Raw genomic sequence first — 19,618 nt, forward strand, 5'->3', positions numbered from 1 at the left:
GCCTCACATCAGTAATAGGGAAAATGCTAGAGTCTATTATAAAGGATGTGATATCAGCACACTTAGATAATATCAACAGGATTAGACAAAGTCACCATGGATTTATGAAAGGAAAATCATGTTTGACAAACCTACTGGAGTTTTTTGAGGATTTAACTGATAGAATAGATAAGGGAGAACCAGTGGATGTAGTGTATTTGGATTTTCAGAAGACCTCTGATAAAGTCCCACATAAGAGGTTAGTGTGCAAAATTAATGCATAGGATTAGGGGCAATGCATTGGCATGGATTGAAAATTGGTTAACTGACACGAAACAGAGATTATGAATAAACGGGTCTTTTTCGGGGTGGCGGGCAGTGACTAGTGGGGTACCACAGGGATCAGTGTTTGGGCCCCAGCTGTTCACAATATATATAAATAATTTGGATAAAGGAACAAAATGTATTATTTCCAAGTTTGCTGCCGACACAAAACTAGCTGGGATTGTGAGTTGTAAGGAGGATGCAAAGACGCTGCAAGGCGATTTAGATGGTTGAGTGAGTGGGCGAACACATGGCAGATGCAGTATAACATGGATAAATGTGAAGTTATCCACTTTGGTAGGAAAAACATAAGGATAAAATATTTAAATGATGATGGCTTGGGAAGTGTCAATGTACAGAGGGACCTGGGTGTCCTTAATACACCAGTCATTGAAAGCAAACAAACAGATGCAGCAAGCAGTTAGGAAGGCAAATGGTATGTTGCCCTTCATTGCAAGAGGATTTGAGTACAGGAACAAGGATGTCTTACTAGTTATACAGGGCCTTGGTGAGACTGCACCTGGAGTATTGTGTGCAGTTTTGGTCTCCTTACCCAAGAAAGGATATACTTGCCATAGAGGGAGTGCAGCGAAGGTTCACCAAACTGATTCCTGGGATGGCAGGACTGTCATATGAGGAGAGACTAGCCCTGTATTCACTAGAGTTTAGAATGAGAGGGGATCTCATTGAAACATATAAAATTCTGATGGGGTTGGAAAGACTAGATATGGTGAGGATGTTTCCCCTGGCTGGGAAGTCTAGAACAAGGGGTCACAGTCTCAGGATACGGGGTAGAAAATTTAGGACTGAGATGAGGAGAAACTTTTTCACTCACTCAGAGGGTGGTGAACCTGTGGAATTCTTTACTACAGAAGGCTGTGGAGGCCAAGTCACTGAATATATTTAAGAAGGAGATTGCTAGATTTCTAGCAACAAAGGGCATCAAGGGGTATGGGGAAAAAGCAGGAATATGGTGTTGAGATAGAGAATCAGCAAGGATCATATTGAATGGTGGTGCAGACTCGAAGGGCCAAATGGCCTGCTACTGCTCCTATTTTCTATGTTTCTATGAGGGGATTGCTGTACCAGATGGGAGGGGCAAAATTTGGAGACACTGATTCGCCACCAATTTCCATTCCCCTTCTTTCTGGTGGATAATGGAGAGGCCACTATGTGTAATGTGCAAGTCAGCAAGAATTGTCAGCAAGCTCTTTGTAATTGGAGATTTTATTCAGTGGAAACTTTGATACTGTATTGCAGATTTTGTACCAAAGATCAATTTAGGATTGAAGTAAAAGTTCATAATTTTATTGCAAACTAATTTCTGTTGAGAATCCCTGAATTAAAGGAAAAGATCACAGACAGCGGTTCTTAAAGGGACACTGCAGCCCCAAGAACACAATCAGCAATATATCCAGAATATTCAACTCCAGCCCAGTTACAGGGATTAGTAACACCAACAGAAACAAACCTCAACTGTCAGAATGAACACGATTTAGTCAGAATGTGATTAACAGCAGCAATAACAGCAGAATCCAAACCCTGCAGTCACTTGTGAACTTGCTGGTGTTTCAGCAGGTGGGATGGCTGAGTGAATCCCTTCCCACACTCAGAGCAGGTGAACGGTCTCTTCCCAGTGTGAACTCGCTGGTGAGTTACAACGTGGGATAAATAAGTGAATTCCTTCCCACACACAGAGCAGGTAAATGGCCTCTCTCCGCTGTGAACTTGCTGATGTCTCAGCAGGTTGGATGACCGAGTGAATCCCTTCCCACATGTGGAGCAGGTGAACGGCTTCTCCACAGTGTGAATTCGCTGATGTGTCAGCAGGATGGATGACTGAGTGAATCCCTTCCCACATACAGAGCAGGCGAACGGCCTCTCCCCAGTGTGAACTCGCTGGTGTAACAGCAGGCTGGATAATCGAATGAATCCCTTTCCACACACACAGCAGGTAAATGGCCTCTCCCCGGTGTGAATTCGCTGATGTGTCAGCAGGATGGATGGCCGAGTGAATCCCTTCCCGCACTCGGAGCAGGTGAACGGCCTCTCCCCAGTGTGAACTCGCTGGTGAGTTACAAGGTGGGATGAACAAGTGAATCCCACCCCACACTCAGAGCAGGTGAATAGCCCCTCCCCAGTGTGAACTCGCTGGTGTCTCAGCAGGTTGGATGACCCAGTGAATCCCTTCCCACGCTCGGAGCAGGTGAACGGCCTCTCCCCGGTGTGAGTGCGACGATGAATTTCCAGCCGTGATGGGATAATGAATCTCTTCCCGCAGTCACCACATTTCCACGGTTTCTCCATGGTGCGGGTGTCCTTGTGTCTCTCCAGGTTGGACGATCAGTTGAAGCCTCGTCCACACACAGAACACGTGTACAGTTTCTCCCCGTTGTGAATGCTGCGACGTTTTGTCAGTCTGTGTAACTAGTTAAAGCTCTTTCACAGTCAGTGCACTGGAACACTCTCACTCGGGTGTGTGCGTGTCTCGATGCTTCCCCAATCACACTGATGTTTGAAATCTGTTCCCACAGATAGAACAGGCAAACAATTATCCTTTCACATTCAACGGCCGATGAATCAAGTGACACCGTCAGATCTTGATGTGATGTTTAGTTTGAGTTTCCTGTCTGCAAATCACCCCTTCTGATACCCTGTAAAAGGAGTTTTCAAAACTCATCACTAAGTACAGGACAGAAATTCGGAATAGGCATATGGAGTTTCCATGGAACATTCTTTCCTCTTCCAAAACTGTAAATCCCAGTCCCATAAAATCTCCCTCCTCCCTGTGCTGAAATCCAAGCACATCGCACATCTCGAGACTAGCTTCTCCTCCAATCCCAGTTGTCACCAACAATTCTGAGTGGGTTCAGTTCTACACTCACTGGTTCCCCTCCCTTGCCTCCCCTGAAGGTGCTGACTCTGGGCTGGGTTCAGTTCCACACTCACTGGTTCCCTCCCCTGATGGTGCTGACTCTGGCTGGTTTAAGTTCGACATAGAAACATAGAAAATAGGTGCAGGAGTAGGCCATTCAGCCCTTCGAGCCTGCATCGCCATTCAATGAGTTCATGGCTTAACATGCAACTTCAGTACCCCATTCCTGCTTTCTTGCCATACCCCTTGATCCCCCTAGTAGTAAGGACTTCATCTAACTCCTTTTTGAATATATTTAGTGAATTGGCCTCAACAACTTTCTGTGGTGGAGAATTCCACAGGTTCACCACTCTCTGGGTGAAGAAGTTTCTCCTCATCTCGGTCCTAAATGGCTTACCCCTTATCCTTAGACTGTGACCCCTGGTTCTGGACTTCCCCAACATTGGGAACATTCTTCCTGCATCTAACCTGTCTAAACCCATCAGAATTTTAAACGTTTCTATGAGATCCCCTCTCATTCTTCTGAACTCCAGTGAATACAAGCCCAGTTGATCCAGTCTTTCTTGATATGTCAGTCCCGCCATCCCGGGAATCAGTCTGGTGAACCTTCGCTGCACTCCCTCAATAGCAAGAATGTCCTTCCTCAAGTTAGGAGACCAAAACTGTACACAATACTCCAGGTGTGGCCTCACCAAGGCCCTGTACAACTGTAGTAACACCTCCCTGCTCCTGTACTCAAATCCTCTCGCTATGAAGGCCAACATGCCATTTGCTTTCTTAACCGCCTGCTGTACCTGCGTGCCAACCTTCAATGACTGACGTACCATGACACCCAGGTCCCGTTGCACCTCCCCTTTTCCTAATCTGTCACCATTCAGATAATAGTCTGTCTCTCTGTTTTTACCACCAAAGTGGATAACCTCACATTTATCCACATTATACTTCATCTGCCATGCACTTGCCCACTCACCTAACCTATCCAAGTCACTCTGCAGCCTCATAGCATCCTCCTCGCAGCTCACACTGCCACCCAACTTAGTGCCATCCGCAAATTTGGAGATACAACATTTAATCCCCTTGTCTAAATCATTAATGTACAATGTAAACAGCTGGGACCCCAGCATAGAACCTAGTGGTATCCTACTAGTCACTGCTTGCCATTCTGAAAAGTACCCATTTACTCCTATTCTTTGCTTCCTGTCTGCCAACCAGTTCTCAATCCATGTCAGCACACTACCCCCAAACCCATGTGCATTAACTTTGCACATTAATCTTTTGTGTGGGACCTTGTCGAAAGCCTTCTGAAAGTCCAAATACACCACATCAACTGGTTCTCCCTTGTCCACTCTACTGGAAACATCCTCAAAAAATTCCAGAAGATTTGTCAAGCATGATTTCCCTTTCACAAATCCACGCTGACTTGGACCTATCATGTCACCTCTTTCCAAATGCGCTGCTGTGACATCCTTAATAATTGATTCCATCATTTTACCCACTACCGATGTCAGGCTGACTGTTTTCTGTCTCCGTCCTTTTTTTAAAAAGTGGGGTTACATTGGCTACCCTCCACTCCATAGGAACTGATCCAGAGTCTATGGAATGTTGGAAAATGACTGTCAATGCATCTGCTATTTCCAAGGCCACCTCCTTAAGTACTCTGGGATGCAGACCATCAGGCCCAGGGGATTTATCGGCCTTTCCCATCAATTTCCCCAACATAATTTCCCGAATAATAAGGATTTCCCTCAGTTCCTCCTTCTTACTAGATCCTCTGACCCCTTTTATATCCGGAAGGTTGTTTGTGTCCTCCTCAGTGAATACCGAACCAAAGTACTTGTTCAATTGGTCTGCCATTTCTTTGTTCCCAGTTATGACTTCCCTTGATTCTGACTGCAGGGGACCTACATTTGTCTTTACTAACCTTTTTCTCTTTGCATATGTACAGAAGCTTTTGCAGTCCGTTTTAATGTTCCCTGCAAGCTTCCTCTCGGATTCTATTTTCCCTGCCCTAATCAAACCCTTTGTCCTCCTCTGCTGAGTTCTAAATTTCTCCCAGTCCCCGGATTCGCTGCTATTTCTGGCCAACTTGTATGCCACTTCCTTGGCTTTAATACTATCTCTGATTTCCCTTGATAGCCATGGTTGAGCCACCTTCCCTTTTTTATTTTTACGCCAGACAGGGATGTATAATCCATGCGGTCTGTAAATGTCTGCCATTGTCCATCCACTGTCAACCCCTTAAGTATCATTCACCAATCTATCCTAGCCAATTCACGCCTCATACCTTCAAAGTTACCCTTCTTTAAGTTCTGGACTATGGTCTCTGAATTAACTGTTTCATTCTCCACCCTAATGTAGAATTCCACCATATTATGGTCACTCTTCCCCAAGGGGCCTCGCACAATGAGATTGCTAATTAATCCTCTGTTATTGCACAACACCCAGTCTAAGATGGCCTCCCACCTGGTTGGTTCCTCGACATATTGGTCTAGAAAACCAGCCCTATTGCACTCCAGGAAATCTTTCTCCACTGTATTGTTTCCAGTTTGCATAATTAAAGTCACCCATGATAACTGCTACACCTTTATTGCATGCACCCCTAATTTTCTGTTTGATGCCCTCCCCAACATCACTACTACTGTTTAGAGGTCTGTACACAACTCCCACTAGTGTTTTCTGCCTTTGGTATTCCGTAGCTCCACCCATACCAATTCCACATCATCCAAGCTAATGTCTTTCCGAACTATTGCATTCATTTCCTCTTTAACCAGCAACGCCACCCCGCCTCCTTTTCCTTTCTGTCTATCCTTCCTAAATGTTGAATACCCTTGGATGTTGAGTTCCCAGCCTTGGTCACCCTGGAGCCATGTCACCGTGATGCCAACCACATCGTATCCGTTAACTGCTATCTGCACAGTTAATTCGTCCACCTTATTCTGAATACTCCTCGCATTGAGGCACAGAGCCTTCAGGCTTGCCTTTTTAACACACTTTGACCCTTTAGAATTTTGCTGTAAAGTGGCCCTTTTTGTTTTTTGCCTTGGGTTTCTCTGCCCTCCACTTTTACTCTTCTCCTTTCTGTCTTTTGCTTCTGTCTCCATTTTGTTTCCCTCTGTCTCCCTGCATTGGTTCCCATCCCCCTGCCATATTAGTTTAACTCCTCCCCAACAGCACTAGCAAACACTCCCCCGAGGACATTGGTTCCAGTCCTGCCCAGGTGCAGACCGTCCGGTTTGTACTGGTCCCACCTCCCCCAGAACTGGTTCCAATGCCCCAGGAATTTGAATCCCTCCCTGCTGTACCACTGCTCAAGCCACGTATTAATCTGAGCTATCCTGCGATTCCTACTCTGACTAGCACGTGGCACTGATAGCAATCCTGAGATTACTACTTTTGAGGTCCTACTTTTTAATTTAGCTCCTAGCTCCCTAGATTTGTCTTGTCGAATCTCATCCCATTTTTTACCTATATCGTTGGTACCTATATGCACCACGATAACTGGCTGTTCACCCTCCCTCTTCAAAATGTCCTCCACCCGCTCCGAGACATCCTTGACCCTTGCACCAGGGAGGCAACATACCATCCTGGAGTCTCGGTTGCGGCCGCAGAAACGCCTATCTATTCCCCTTACAATCGAATCCCCTATCACTATTGCTCTCCCACTCTTTTTCCTGCCCTCCTGTGCAACACTCACTGATTCGTCTCCCTCTCCTCCCCTGAAGGTGCTGACTCTGGCTGGGTTCAGTTCTACACTCACTGATTTGTCTCCCTCTCCTCCCCTGAAGGTGCTGACTCTGGCTGGGTTCAGTTCTACACTCACTGGTTCCCCTCCCTCTCCTCCCCTGAAGGTGCTGACTCTGGCTGGGTTCAGTTCTATCCTCACTGGTTCCCCTCCCCCTCCTGCCCTGAAGGTGCTGACTTTGGCTGGGTTCAGTTCTTTCCTCACTGGTTCTCCTCCCCCTCCTCCCCTGAAGATGCTGACTCTGGCTGGGTTCAGTTCTACACTCACTGGTTCCCCTCCCTCTCTTCCCCTGAAGATGCTGACTCTGGCTGGGTTCAGTTCTATCCTCACTGGTTTGTCTCCCTCTCCTCCCCTGAAGGTGCTGACTCTGGCTGGGTTCAGTTCTACACTCACCAGTTTCTCTCCAATATGTGACCCATGTGCCCAATCTCCATGTGTGAACCTCGACAGTGAGTGTTGACAGGCTATTCCACTGTCCTCACCCGAGGCCTCTCACATGCATTTTCCAGGAGGGTCACTGGACCCTCCTCCCAATGGCTCAGTGGGTGAAGTGGGGCTATCGAGCCCTGTTATAATTAAAGGGTTAAGAATGAATCTCGGAACTAAAACAAGCTGACATAGGCTTTTGTAGTGGTCAACTTTCCAAAGATGTTTAAAGGGAAATAACATGTCAGAATGATTAATTGTTACAAGCTGTGTAACCTGAGGACATTTACAGGAGGCCAAACTGTTGAAACCACAGGAAGCCCAGAGGGGCAGCTAAACAGGGCAAAGGCCCAAAAGTGGCACATTGGAAAAACTCCATCTGGTATGAGATATAGGCGACTGATTGTGTGACGCGAAAGGGAATTCGTCAAGCAGCAATTGTGTATGCGGGCTTTGGGCCAATTAAACGGCATGTGGGGGAGGGGGCCGTGCACGAGGCTGACATGCATCATTAAGTGTATAAAAGGTTGCTTGGAACTTTGTATCATTGGAGAGGCCTGGCTACAGACAACCAGCAGGCAGGCTCCCCACTGGTTCAACCAGAGAGCTGGCCATCCTAGACTGGGTGATGTGTAATGAGAAAGGACTAATTCGCAATCTTGTTGTGCGAGGCTCCTTGGGGAAGAGTGACCATAATATGGTAGAATTCTTTATTAAGATGGAGAGTGACAAAATTAATTCAGAAACTAGGGTCCTGAACTTAAGGAAAGGTAACTTTGATGGTATGAGGCGCGAATTGGCTAGAATAGACTGGCGAATGATACTTAAAGGGTTGACGGTGGATAGGCAATGGCAAACATTTAAAGATCATATGGAAGAACTTCAACAATTGTACATCCCTGTCTGGAGTAAAAATAAAACGGGGAAGGTGGCTCAACCGTGGCTAACAAGGGAAATTAAGGATAGTGTTAAATCCAAGGAGGAGGCATACAAATTAGCCAGAAAAAGTATCAAGCCGGAGGACTGGGAGAAATTTAGAATACAGCAGAGGAGGACAAAGAGTTTAATTAAGAGGGGGAAAATAGAGTACGAGAGGAAGCTTGCCGGAAACATAAAAAATAACTGCAAAAGCTTCGATAGAAATGTGAAGAGAAAAAGATTAGTGAAGACAAACGTTGGTCCCTTGCAGTCGGATTCGGGTGAATTTATAATGGGGAACAAAGAAATGGCAGACCAATTGAACAAGTACTTTGGTTCTGTCTTCACAAAGGAAGACACAAATAACCTTCCTGATGTACTAGGGGTCCGAAGGTCTAGTGAGAAGGAGGAACTGAAGGATATCCTTATTAGGTGGGAAATGGTGTTAGGGAAATTGACGGGATTGAAGGCCGATAAATCCCCACGGCCTGATAGTCTACATGCCAGAGTACTTGAGGAAGTGGCCCTAGAAATAGTGGATGCATTGGTGATCATTTCCCAACAGTCTATCAACTCTGGATCAGTTCCTATGGATTGAAGGGTTGCTAATGTAACACCACTTTTTAAAAAAGGAGGGAGAGAGAAAACGGGTAATTATAGACCAGTTTGCCTGACATCAGTAGTGGCGAAAATGTTGGAATCAATCATTAAGGATGAAATAGCAGCACATTTGGAAAGCAGTGATAGGATTGGTCCAAGTCAGCATGGATTTATGAAAGGGAAATCATGTTTGACAAATCTTCTAGAATTCTTTGAGGATGTAACTAGTAGAGTGGACAGGGGAGAACCAGTGGATGTGGTGTATTTGGACTTTCAAAAGGCGTTTGACAAGGTCCCACTCAAGAGATTGGTGTGCAAAATCAAAGCACATGGTATTGGGGGTAATGTACTGACGTGGATAGAGAACTGGTTGGCAGACAGGAAGCAGAGAGTCGGGATTAACGGGTCCTTTTCAGAATGGCAGGCAGTGACTAGTGGAATGCCGCAGGGCTCAGTGCTGGGACCCCAGCTCTTTACAATATATATTAATGATTTGGATGATGGAATTGAGTGCAATATCTCCAAGTTTGCAGATGACACTAAACTGGGTGGTGGTGTGAGCTGTGAGGAGGACGCTAAGAGGCTGCAGGGTGATTTGGACAGGTTAGGCGAGTGGGCAAATACATGGCAGATGCAGTACAATGTGGATAAATGTGTAGTTATCCACTTTGGGGGCAAAAACACGAAGGCAGAATATTAACTGAATGGCGGCAGATTAGGAAAGGGGGTGGTGCAACGAGACCTGGGTGTCATGGTTCATCAGTCATTGAAAGTTGGCATGCAGGTACAGCAGGCGGTGAAGAAGGCAAATGGTATGTTGGCCTTCATAGCTAGGGGATTTGATTTTAGGAGCAGGGAAGTCTTACTGCAGTTGTACAGGGCCTTGGTGAGGCCCCACCTGGAATATTGTGTCCAATTTTGGTCTCCTAATCTGAGGAAGGACGTTCTTGCTATTGAGGGAGTGCAGCGAAGGTTCACCAGACTGATTGCTGGGATGGCAGGACTGACATATGAGGAGAGACTGGATCGACTGGGCCTGTATTCACTGGAGTTTAGAAGGATGAGAGGGGATCTCATAGAAACGTATAAAATTCTGACGGGACTGGACAGGTTAGATGCAGGAAGAATGTTCCCGATGTTGGGGAAGTCCAGAAACAGGGGACATAGTCTTCGGATAAGGGGTAAGCCATTTAGGACTGAGATGCGGAGAAACTTCTTCAATCAGAGAGTTGTTAACCTATGGAATTCCCTCCCGCAGAGAGTTGTTGATGCCGGTTCATTGGATATATTCAAGAGGGAGTTAGATATGGCCCTTGCGCCTAAAGGGATCAACGGGTATGGAGAGAAAGCAGTAACGGGGTACTGAAGGAATGATCAGCCATGATCTTATTGAATGGTGGTGAGAATGTGTAAAGAAAGGTTGCGAATGTGGTAGATGGATAGAAAAGGTGGCAAAAGGATGGAGATAGGGAATCATGGGAAAATAGCTAAAGAAATGTCAAGATGCAGACAACTGCAGAATCAACAGAAAAAAAAGGGGTTACCAAGAGTTGAAGTTGAGGTTAGACACGAGTCATGAGAAAGCCGCAAGGCAGCACAAAGAAAGAAAGCAATCCTAGATAGGAAGGGAAAAGTAATAGCTTCTACTGATAAGGAGGAAGGGAAACTAATTGGGTTCTTTACTGATAAGGGAAGACAGTGTAGCAAAGCTATAACTAACCTGACCTGACACCAGCCCTAATTGGGAGACTTTCTTGCCTGCCATTGGACGTACTCGGGGGGGAGGCAGAAATGTGTTCTGTTTTGAAAATGTATATCTACTGTGCTTTTCGCGCTGAAAAGGGCTTGTCCAGGGGAAGGTAAACAGGCTCTGATTGAGAGTGTCCCTTTGTCTTGACAAGTCCCGGCCGGAGAATCTTCAATAAAGATCTTTTACAGAAAAGGCAAAGAGGTGCTCGCGTGTCAGTGTATTCGCTGAAACAGATTGAGGGAAAAAGAATCCGTATTAACATTGTTGCAGCCTCGAAGGGCCGGGTGGCCTGGCTCCTGCACCTATTTTCTATGTTGCTAAAGACGACTTGAATCTTCGAACCCAGACCTGGTGTTGAGTTTTATTTTAAATACTCCACTACAGAGGGTCAAAGCAACACCCAGTGTGAGTGAGGCATATGTACAGGAGAGGCCCAGGTTTAATCTCTTCTGCATATCCTCCCCTTCTAATCCCCTGTAAAAGGAGTTTACAAAAGTCAGCACTGTAAGTAGGAACATAGCAACAAGAAAACACCATTCAGCCCCTTTAGCTGTTCCACCATTCAATTAGATCGTGGCTGATCAGTCGCTTAACTCCGTCTACCTGCCTCGGTTTCATCAACCTTAATACCCTTGTCTAAGACGAATTGATCAATCTCAGTGTTGGAATTTTCAATTGGCCCCAGCCTCAGTTTTATGGGACACACAGTTGCCACTTTCCACTACCCTTCAAGAACATAAGAAATAGGAGCAGGAGTAGGCCACATGGCCCCTCGAGCCTGCTGCGCCATTCAATAAGATCAAGGCTGATCTTGTACTTCAGCTCCACTTTCCCCGCATGCCTTGATCCCTTTAGTGTCCAAACAGCTCTCTGTCTCAGCCCTGAATATACTCAACGACTCAGCATCCACAGGCCTCTGGGGTAGAGAATTCCCAACATTCGCAACCCTCTGAGTGCAGAAATGTCTCCCCATCTCAGTCCTTAATGGCCGAGCCCTTATCCTGAGACTATGACCTGAGACTATGACCCCTAGTTCTAGACTCTCGATCCAAGAGAAACAGCCTCTCAGCATTTGTGTGAGAACGTGCTTCCTGACATCACCCTGAATGGTTTAACTCTAATTTTAAGGTTGTGTCCCCTTGTTGTCGACTCCCTCACCAGAGGAAATAGTTTCTCTGTCGACATTATCATCTCCTTTAATCATCTAAAACAGCTCATAACCTCCTATATTCAAGGGAATACAAGCCTAGTCTGTGCATCCTGTCCTCATCATTTACAGGTTATCACTGCAAGTACAGGATATTAAACATAAACAGCACAGGAGGCCGCCATTCGGCCCATCGTGTCCGTGCCACCTAATCCCACTTTCCAGCTCTTGATCCGTAGCCTTGTCGGTTATGCCACTTTAAATGCATATCCAAGTACGTTTTAAATGCTATGAAGATATCTGCCTCCACCACCCTTTCAGGCAGTGAGTTCCAGACACCCACCACCCTCTGCATGAAAATATGACTCCTCAAATCCCCTCTAAACCTTCTACTAATTACTTTAAATCTATACCTCCTGGTTATTCACCCCTCTGCTGAGGGAAATAGGTCCTTCCTATTCACTCTATCTAGGCCCTTCATAATTTTATACACCTCAATTAAGTCTCCCCTTAGCCTCCTCTGGTCAAAAGAAAACAACCCCAGCCTATCCAATCTTTCCTCATTGCTAAAATTATCCAGTTCAGGCAACATCCTCGTAAATCTCCTCTGTACCCTCTTTAGTGCAATCACATCTTTCCTGTAATGTGGTAACCAGAACTGCACGCAGTATTCTAGCTGTGGCCTAACTAGTGTTTTATATAGTTGAAGCATAACCTCTCTGCTCTTATATTCTATGCCTCGACTAATAAAGACAAGTATCCCATATGCCTTCTTAACCACCTTATCTACCTGGCCTGCTACCTTCAGGGATCTATGGACCTGCACTCCAAGGTCCCTTTGTTCCTCTACACTTCTCAGTATCCTACCATTTATAGTGTATTCCCTTGCCTTGTTAACCCTTCTTAAATGCATTAGCTAACATTTATGCGGATTGAATGTAATTGCCACTTCACTGCCCACTTGACCAGTACACTGATATCTTCCTGCAGACTGCAGCTTTCTTCTTCATTATCAACCACACGGCCAATTTTCATATCATCTGTAAACTTCTTAATTGTACCCCCTACATTCAAGTCCAAATCATTGATTATATACAACAAAACGCAAGGGATCATGTTCTGAGGCCTGCGGAACCCCACAGGGGTCACAAAAACACACATCAACCATTACCCTTTGCGTCCCTCCTCAGAGCTAATTTTGGATCCAACTTGCCACTTTGCCTTGGATCCAATGGGCTTTTACTTTTATGACCAGTCTGCCATGTGGGACATTATCAAAAGACTTAAATCCATGTGGCCTACATCAAACACACTACCATCATCAACCCTCCTTGTTACCGCCTCAAAAATTCAATCAATTTGATCAGACACAACCTTCCCTTAACAAATCCATGCTGACTGTCCTTGATTAATCTGTGACTTTCTAAGTGAAGATTTATCCTGTCCGTCAGAATTTTTTCCAATAATTTTCCCACCACGAGGTTAGGCTGACTGGTCTGTAATTACTCGGTCTATCCCTTTCTCCCCTTTTAAACAATGGTACATTATTAGCAGTCCTCCTGTCCTCCGGCACCACATCTGTAGCCAGAGAGGAAAATGATGGGCAGAGCCTCTGCTCTTTTTCTTCTCTTAACAGCCTGGGATACATTTCATCTGGGCCTAGGAATTTATCCACTTTCAAAGATGCTCAACCCCTTAATACTTCCTCTCTCATTATGTTTATTTCATCTAATATTTCACACTCATCGTCCCTGATTGCAATGTTCACATCGTCCCTCTCATTTGTGAAAGCAGAAACAAAGTATTCATTACAAACCATACCCACGTCTTCCGCCTCCACACATAGGTTTGCTTTATGGTCCCGAATAGGCCCTACTCTTTCTTTAGTTATCCTCTTGCTCTTAATGTATTTATAAAACATCTTTGGGTTTTCCTTGATTTTACTTGCCAATATTTTTTCATGCCCTCTCTTTGCTTTCCTAATTTCACCCCTGTACTTTTTATACTCCTCGAGGGGTTCTGCAGTACTGAGCGCTCGGTATCTGTCATAAGGTTGTCTGGATTGCTTTATCCTATCCTGTATGCCCCTTACGTTTGACAGTGACTTGCCCAAGTCTGAAACTGGAGTCTTAAACTTAAATAAAGCCAACTACATAGATATGAAGCGGGAGTTGGAAAAATAGATTAAAAGGTATGGCAGTAGATAAGCAGTGGCTAGCATTTAAATAAATATTTCTTAATTCTCAACAAAAATACATTCCATATAGAAACAAAAACTCCACAGGAAAAGTGATCTATCCGTGGCTAACTAAAGAAGTTAAGGATAGAATTGGATTCCAAGAAGAATAGTATTAAGCCTGAGGATTGGGAGTTTCAGAAACAGGAAAGGGTCACCAAAAAATTGTTAAAACGGGAAAAAATAGAATGAGAGAAAACTAGGCAGAAATATAAAAACAGATTGCAAGAGCTTCTATAAGTATATAAAGAGGAAGAGAGTAGAAAAAGTAAACATTGGTCCGTTAGAGGCTGAGACAGGAGAAATATTTTGTATCTATCTTCACAGTAGAAGACGTACAAAACATACCTAAAATGGTGGGGAACCTAGGGTCAAATGAATATAAGAACATAATAAAAAGGAGGATTGGCCATATGGCCCTTCGAGCCTGCTCCGCCATTTAATATGATCGTGGCTCAGGTCCACTTCCCTACCCGTTCTCCCTCATTAAGAAACTGTTTATTTCTGAGTTAAATTTATTCAATGTCCCAGCTTCCGCAGCTCTCTGAGGCAGCGAACAGATCCACAACCCTCAGAGAAGAAATTTCTCCTCATCTCAGTTTTAAATGGGCGGCCCCTTATTCTTAGATTATGCCCCCTAGATCTAGTCTCCCCCATCAGTGGAAATATCCTTTCTGCATCCATCTTGTCAAGCTCCCTCATAATCTTATAAGTTTTGATAAGATCACCTCTCATTCTTCTGAACTCCAATGAGTAGAGGCCCAGCTACTCAACCTTTCCTCAGAAGTCAACCCCCTCATCTCTGGAATCAACCTTGTGAACCTTCTCTGAACTGTCTCCAAAGCAGATATATCCTTTCGTAAATATGGAAACCAAAACTGCACGCAATATTCCAGGTGCGGCATCACCGATACCCTGTACAACTGAAGCAAGACTTCCCTGCTTTTATACGCCATCCCCTTTGCAATAAAGGCCAAGATTCCATTGGTCTTCCTGATCACTTACTATACCTGCAGCACTTTGCAAACTTTCATGCACAAGTACCCCCAGGTCCCGCTGTACTGCAGCACTTTGCAATCTTTCTGCATTTAAATAATAACTTGCTCTTTGATTTTTCCTGCTAAAGTGCATGACCTCACACTTTCCAACATTATACTACGTCTGCCAAATTTTGCCCACTCACTTAGCCTATGTCTTTTCACAGATTTTTTGTGTCCTTCTCACACATTGCTTTTCCTCCCATCTTTGTATTGTCAGAAAACTTGACTATGTTACACTCGATCCCTTCATCCAAGTCGTTAATATAGATTGTAAATAGTTGGGGTCCCAGCACTGATCCCTGTGGCATCCCACTGGTTACTGATTGCCAATCCGAGAATGAACCATTTATCCCGACTCTCTGTTTTCTGTTAGTTAGCCAATCCTCTATCCATGCTAATAATTACCACCAACCCCGTGAACTTTTATCTTGTGTAGTAACCTTTTATGTGGCACCTTGTCAAATGCCTTCTGGAAGTCCAAATACACCACATCCACTGGTTCCCCTTTATCCACCCTGTTCGTTACATCCTCAAAGAATTCCAGCAAATTTGTCAAACATGACTTCCCCTTCATAAATCCATGCTGACTCTGCCTGACCGAATTTTGCTTTTCCAAATGTCCTGCTACTGCTTCTTGAATAATGGACTCCAACATCATCCCAACCACATATGTTAGGCTAACTGGTCTATAGTTTCCTGCTTTTTGTCTGCCTCCTTTTTTTAAATAGGGGCATTACAGTTTTCCAATCTGCTGGGACCTCCCCAGAATCTAGGGAATTTTGGAAAATTACAACCAATGCATCTACAATCCCTGCTGATACTTCTCTTAAGACACTAGGCTGCAAGCCACCAGGTCCAGGGGATTTATCTGCTTTAATCCCATTATCTTACTGCATACCACCTCCTTAGTGATTGTGATTGTGTTAAGTTCCTCCCCCACTATATCCCCTTGACTATCCACTGTTAGAATATTATTAATGTCCTCTACCATAAAGACTGATACAAAATATTTGTTCAGAGTTTCTGCCATCTCCATGTTCCCCATTACTAATTCCCCGGTCTCGTCCTCTAATGGACCAACATTTACTCTAGCCACTCTTTTCCTTTTTATATACCTACAGAAACTCTTGCTATCTGTTTTTATATTTCGTTCTAGTTTACGTTCATAGTCTATCTTCCCTTTCTTAATAATTTTTTTAGTCATTCTTTGTTGGCTTTTAAACACTTCCCAATCTTCTGTCCTCCCATTAGTTTTGGCCACATTGTACACCCTTGTTTTTAAATTGGATACCGTTCTTTATTTCTTTAGTTAGCCACGGATGGCTACCTTTGCTCTTATGCTCTTTCCTCCTCACTAGAATGAAGGTGAGGAACTTAATTTAATTAATATAAGTAGAGAAAAAGTACTTGAGAAACTAATGCGACTAAAAGCCGACAAGTCCCCTGGACCTGACGGCCTACATCCTAGGGTTCTAAAAGGGATAGCTGCAGAGATAGTGGATGCATTAGTTTTGATTTTCCAAAATTCCCTCGATTCGAGAACAGTCCCAGCGAATTGGAAGGTAGCAAATATAACACCACTATTCAAGAAAGGAGTGAAAGAGAAAACAGGGAACTGCAGGCCAGTTAGCCTGAAAGCAGTCATCTGGAAATTACTGGAAGCCATTGTTAAGGAAGTGGTATCAGGGCACTTAGAAAATCATAACATGATTAGGCAGAGGCAACATGGTTTTCATGAAAGAGAAATCATGTTTGACAAATTTATTAAGAGTTTTTTTGAGGATGTAACTAGCAGGGCAGATAAAGGGGAACCAGTGGGTGTAGGATATTTGGATTTCCAAAAGGCATTCGATAAGGTGCCACATAAAAGATTATTGCACAAGATGAGGGCTCATGGGATTGGAGGATTGGTTAACGGACAGAAAGCAAAGAGTAGGGATAAACGGGTCCTTTGCAGGTCGGCAGGCTGTAACAAGTGGGGTGCCACAAGGATCAGTGCTGGGGCCTCATCTTCGAACAAATCTACATTAATGATCTAGATGAAGAGACCGAGTGTAATGTATCTAAGTTTGCTGATGATACAAAATTCAGTGGGACAATAAGCTGTGAGGAGAACACAAGAGTCTGCAAAGAGATATAGATAGACTATGTGAGTGGGCAGGAAGGTGGCAGATGGAGTATTATGTTGGGAAATGTGAGGTAGGAAGAATAGAAGAACAGAATATCTTTTAAATGGTGAGAAACTTTTAAATGTTGGTGTTCAGAGAGATTTGGGTGTCCTTTTACAAGAAACACAGAAAGCAGGAACAGCAAGCAAAAAGGAAGGCAAATGGCATGTTAGGAAAATTGATGGGATTGAAGGCCGATAAATCCCCAAGGCCTGATAGTCTGCATCCCAGAGTACTTAAGGAAGTGGCCCAAGAAATAGTGGATGCATTGGTGGTCATTTTCCAACATTCTATAGACTCTGGATCAGTTCCTATGGATTGGAGGGTAGCTAAATGTAACTCCACTTTTAAAAAAAGGAGGGAGAGAAAACAGGGAATTATAGACCGGTTAGTCTGACATCGGCCATGGGGAAAATGTTGGAATCAATTATTAACGATGTAATAGCAGCGCATTTGGAAAGCAGTGACAGGATCGGTCCAAGTCAGCATGGATTTATGAAAGGGAAATCATGCTTGACAAATCTTCTAGAATTTTTTCAGGATGTAACCAGTGGAGTGGACAAGGGAGAACCAGTGGATGTGGTGTATTTGGACTTTCAAAAGGCTTTTGACAAGGTCTCACACAAGAGATTAGTGTGTGAAATTAAAGCATATAATATTGGGGGTAAGGTGGATAGAGAACTGGTTGGCAGACAGGAAACAAAGAGTAGGAACAAACGGGTCCTTTTCAGAATGGAAAGCAGTGTCGAGTGGGGTACCGCAAGGTTCAGTGCTGGGACCCCAGCTCTTTACAATATATTTAATGATTTAGACAAAGGAATTGAATATATCTCCAAGTTTGCAAATGACACTAAGCTGGGTGGCAGTGTGAGCTGTGAGGAGGATGCTAAGAGGCTTCAGGGTGACATGGACAGGTTAGGTGAGTGGGTAAATTCATGGCAGATGAAGTATAATGTGGATAAATGTGAGGTTATTCACCTTGGTGGCAAAAACAGGAAGGCAGACTAGTATCTGAATGGTGACAGATTGGGAAAAGGGGAGGTGTAATGAGACCTGGGTGTCATGGTACATCAGTCATTGAAAGTTGGCAGGTGGTGAAGGCGGCAAATGGCATGTTGGCCTTCATAGCGAGAGGATTTGAGTATAGGAGCAGGGAGGTCTTACTGCAGTTGTACAGGGCCTTGGTGAGGCCTCACCTTGAATATTGTGTACAGTTTTGGTCTCCTAATCTGAGGAAGGGCATTTTTGCTATTGAGGGAGTGCAGCAAAGGTTCACCAGACTGATTCCCGGGATGGCAGGACTGACATATGAAGGGGTAGCCTGGAGGAGGAATTCATAGAATGCATACGGGATTGTTTCTTCGAACACTATGTTACAGAACCTACAAGGGAGCAAGCTATCTTAGATCTGGTCCTGTGTAATGAGACAGGAATAATAAACGATCTCCTAGTAAAAGATCTTCTCGGAATAAGTGATCACAGTATGGTTGAATTTGTAATACAGATTGAGGGTGAGGAAGTAGTGTCTCAAACGAGCGTACTATGCTTAAACAAAGGGGACTACAGTGGGATGAGGGCAGAGTTGGCTAAAGTAGACTGGAAACACAGACTAAACGGTGGCACAATTGAGGAACAGTGGAGGACTTTTAAGGAGCTCTTTCATAGTGCTCAACAAAAATATATTCCAGTGAAAAAGAAGGGATAACCAGCCGTGGATAACCAAGGAAATAAAGGGGAGTATCAAATTAAAAACCAATGCGTATAAGGTGGCCAAGGTTAGTGGGAAAATAGAAGATTGGGAAAATTTTAAACGACAGCAAAGAATGACTAAGAAAGCAATAAAGAAAGGAAAGATAGATTACGAAGGTAAACTTGCGCAAAACATAAAAACGGATAGTAAAAGCTTTTACAGATATATAAAACGGAAAAGAGTGACTAAAGTAAATGTTGGTCCCTTAGAAGATGAGAAGGGAGATTTAATAATGGGAAATGTAAAAATGGCTGAGACCTTAAACAAATATTTTGCTTCGGTCTTCACAGTGGAAGACACAAAAACCATGCCAAAAATTGCTGGTCACAGGAATGTGGGAAGGGAGGACCTTGAGACAATCACTATCACTAGGAGGGTAGTACTGGACAGGCTAATGAGACTCAAGGCAGATGCATTCGTTATAATCGACCAACATTCTCTGGACTCTGGGGAGGTACCAGCGGATTGGAAAGCAGCTAATGTAACTCCTCTGTTTAAAAAAGGGGGCAGACAAAAGGCAGGTAACTATAGGCCGGTTAGTTTAACATCTGTAGTGGGGAAAATGCTTGAAACTATCATTAAGGAAGAAATAACGGGACATCTAGATAGGAATAGTGCAATCAAGCAGACGCAGCATGGATTCATGAAGGGGAAATCATGTTT

General features: G+C 44.2%; 1 protein-coding gene across 1 annotated transcript in view; it reads right to left on the reverse strand.

Moving 5' to 3' along the window:
• Window positions 1–1,512: 1,512 nt before the first annotated feature.
• The window catches only part of LOC139248210 (zinc finger protein 850-like), a 35,415-nt gene continuing 17,309 nt past the window's right edge, over window positions 1,513–19,618 (reverse strand). Inside the window, exons 3-4 of the mRNA XM_070871965.1 lie at window positions 4,137–4,143; window positions 1,513–2,604 (exon numbers count right to left, since the gene is read on the reverse strand). Coding sequence (XP_070728066.1) covers window positions 1,852–2,604; window positions 4,137–4,143 — 760 coding nt within the window. The 3' untranslated portion in view covers window positions 1,513–1,851. The remainder of the gene's footprint in view (window positions 2,605–4,136; window positions 4,144–19,618) is intronic.

Source organism: Pristiophorus japonicus, unplaced genomic scaffold (genome assembly GCF_044704955.1).
Source record: "Pristiophorus japonicus isolate sPriJap1 unplaced genomic scaffold, sPriJap1.hap1 HAP1_SCAFFOLD_29, whole genome shotgun sequence".
Lineage (NCBI taxonomy): Eukaryota > Metazoa > Chordata > Chondrichthyes > Pristiophoridae > Pristiophorus > Pristiophorus japonicus.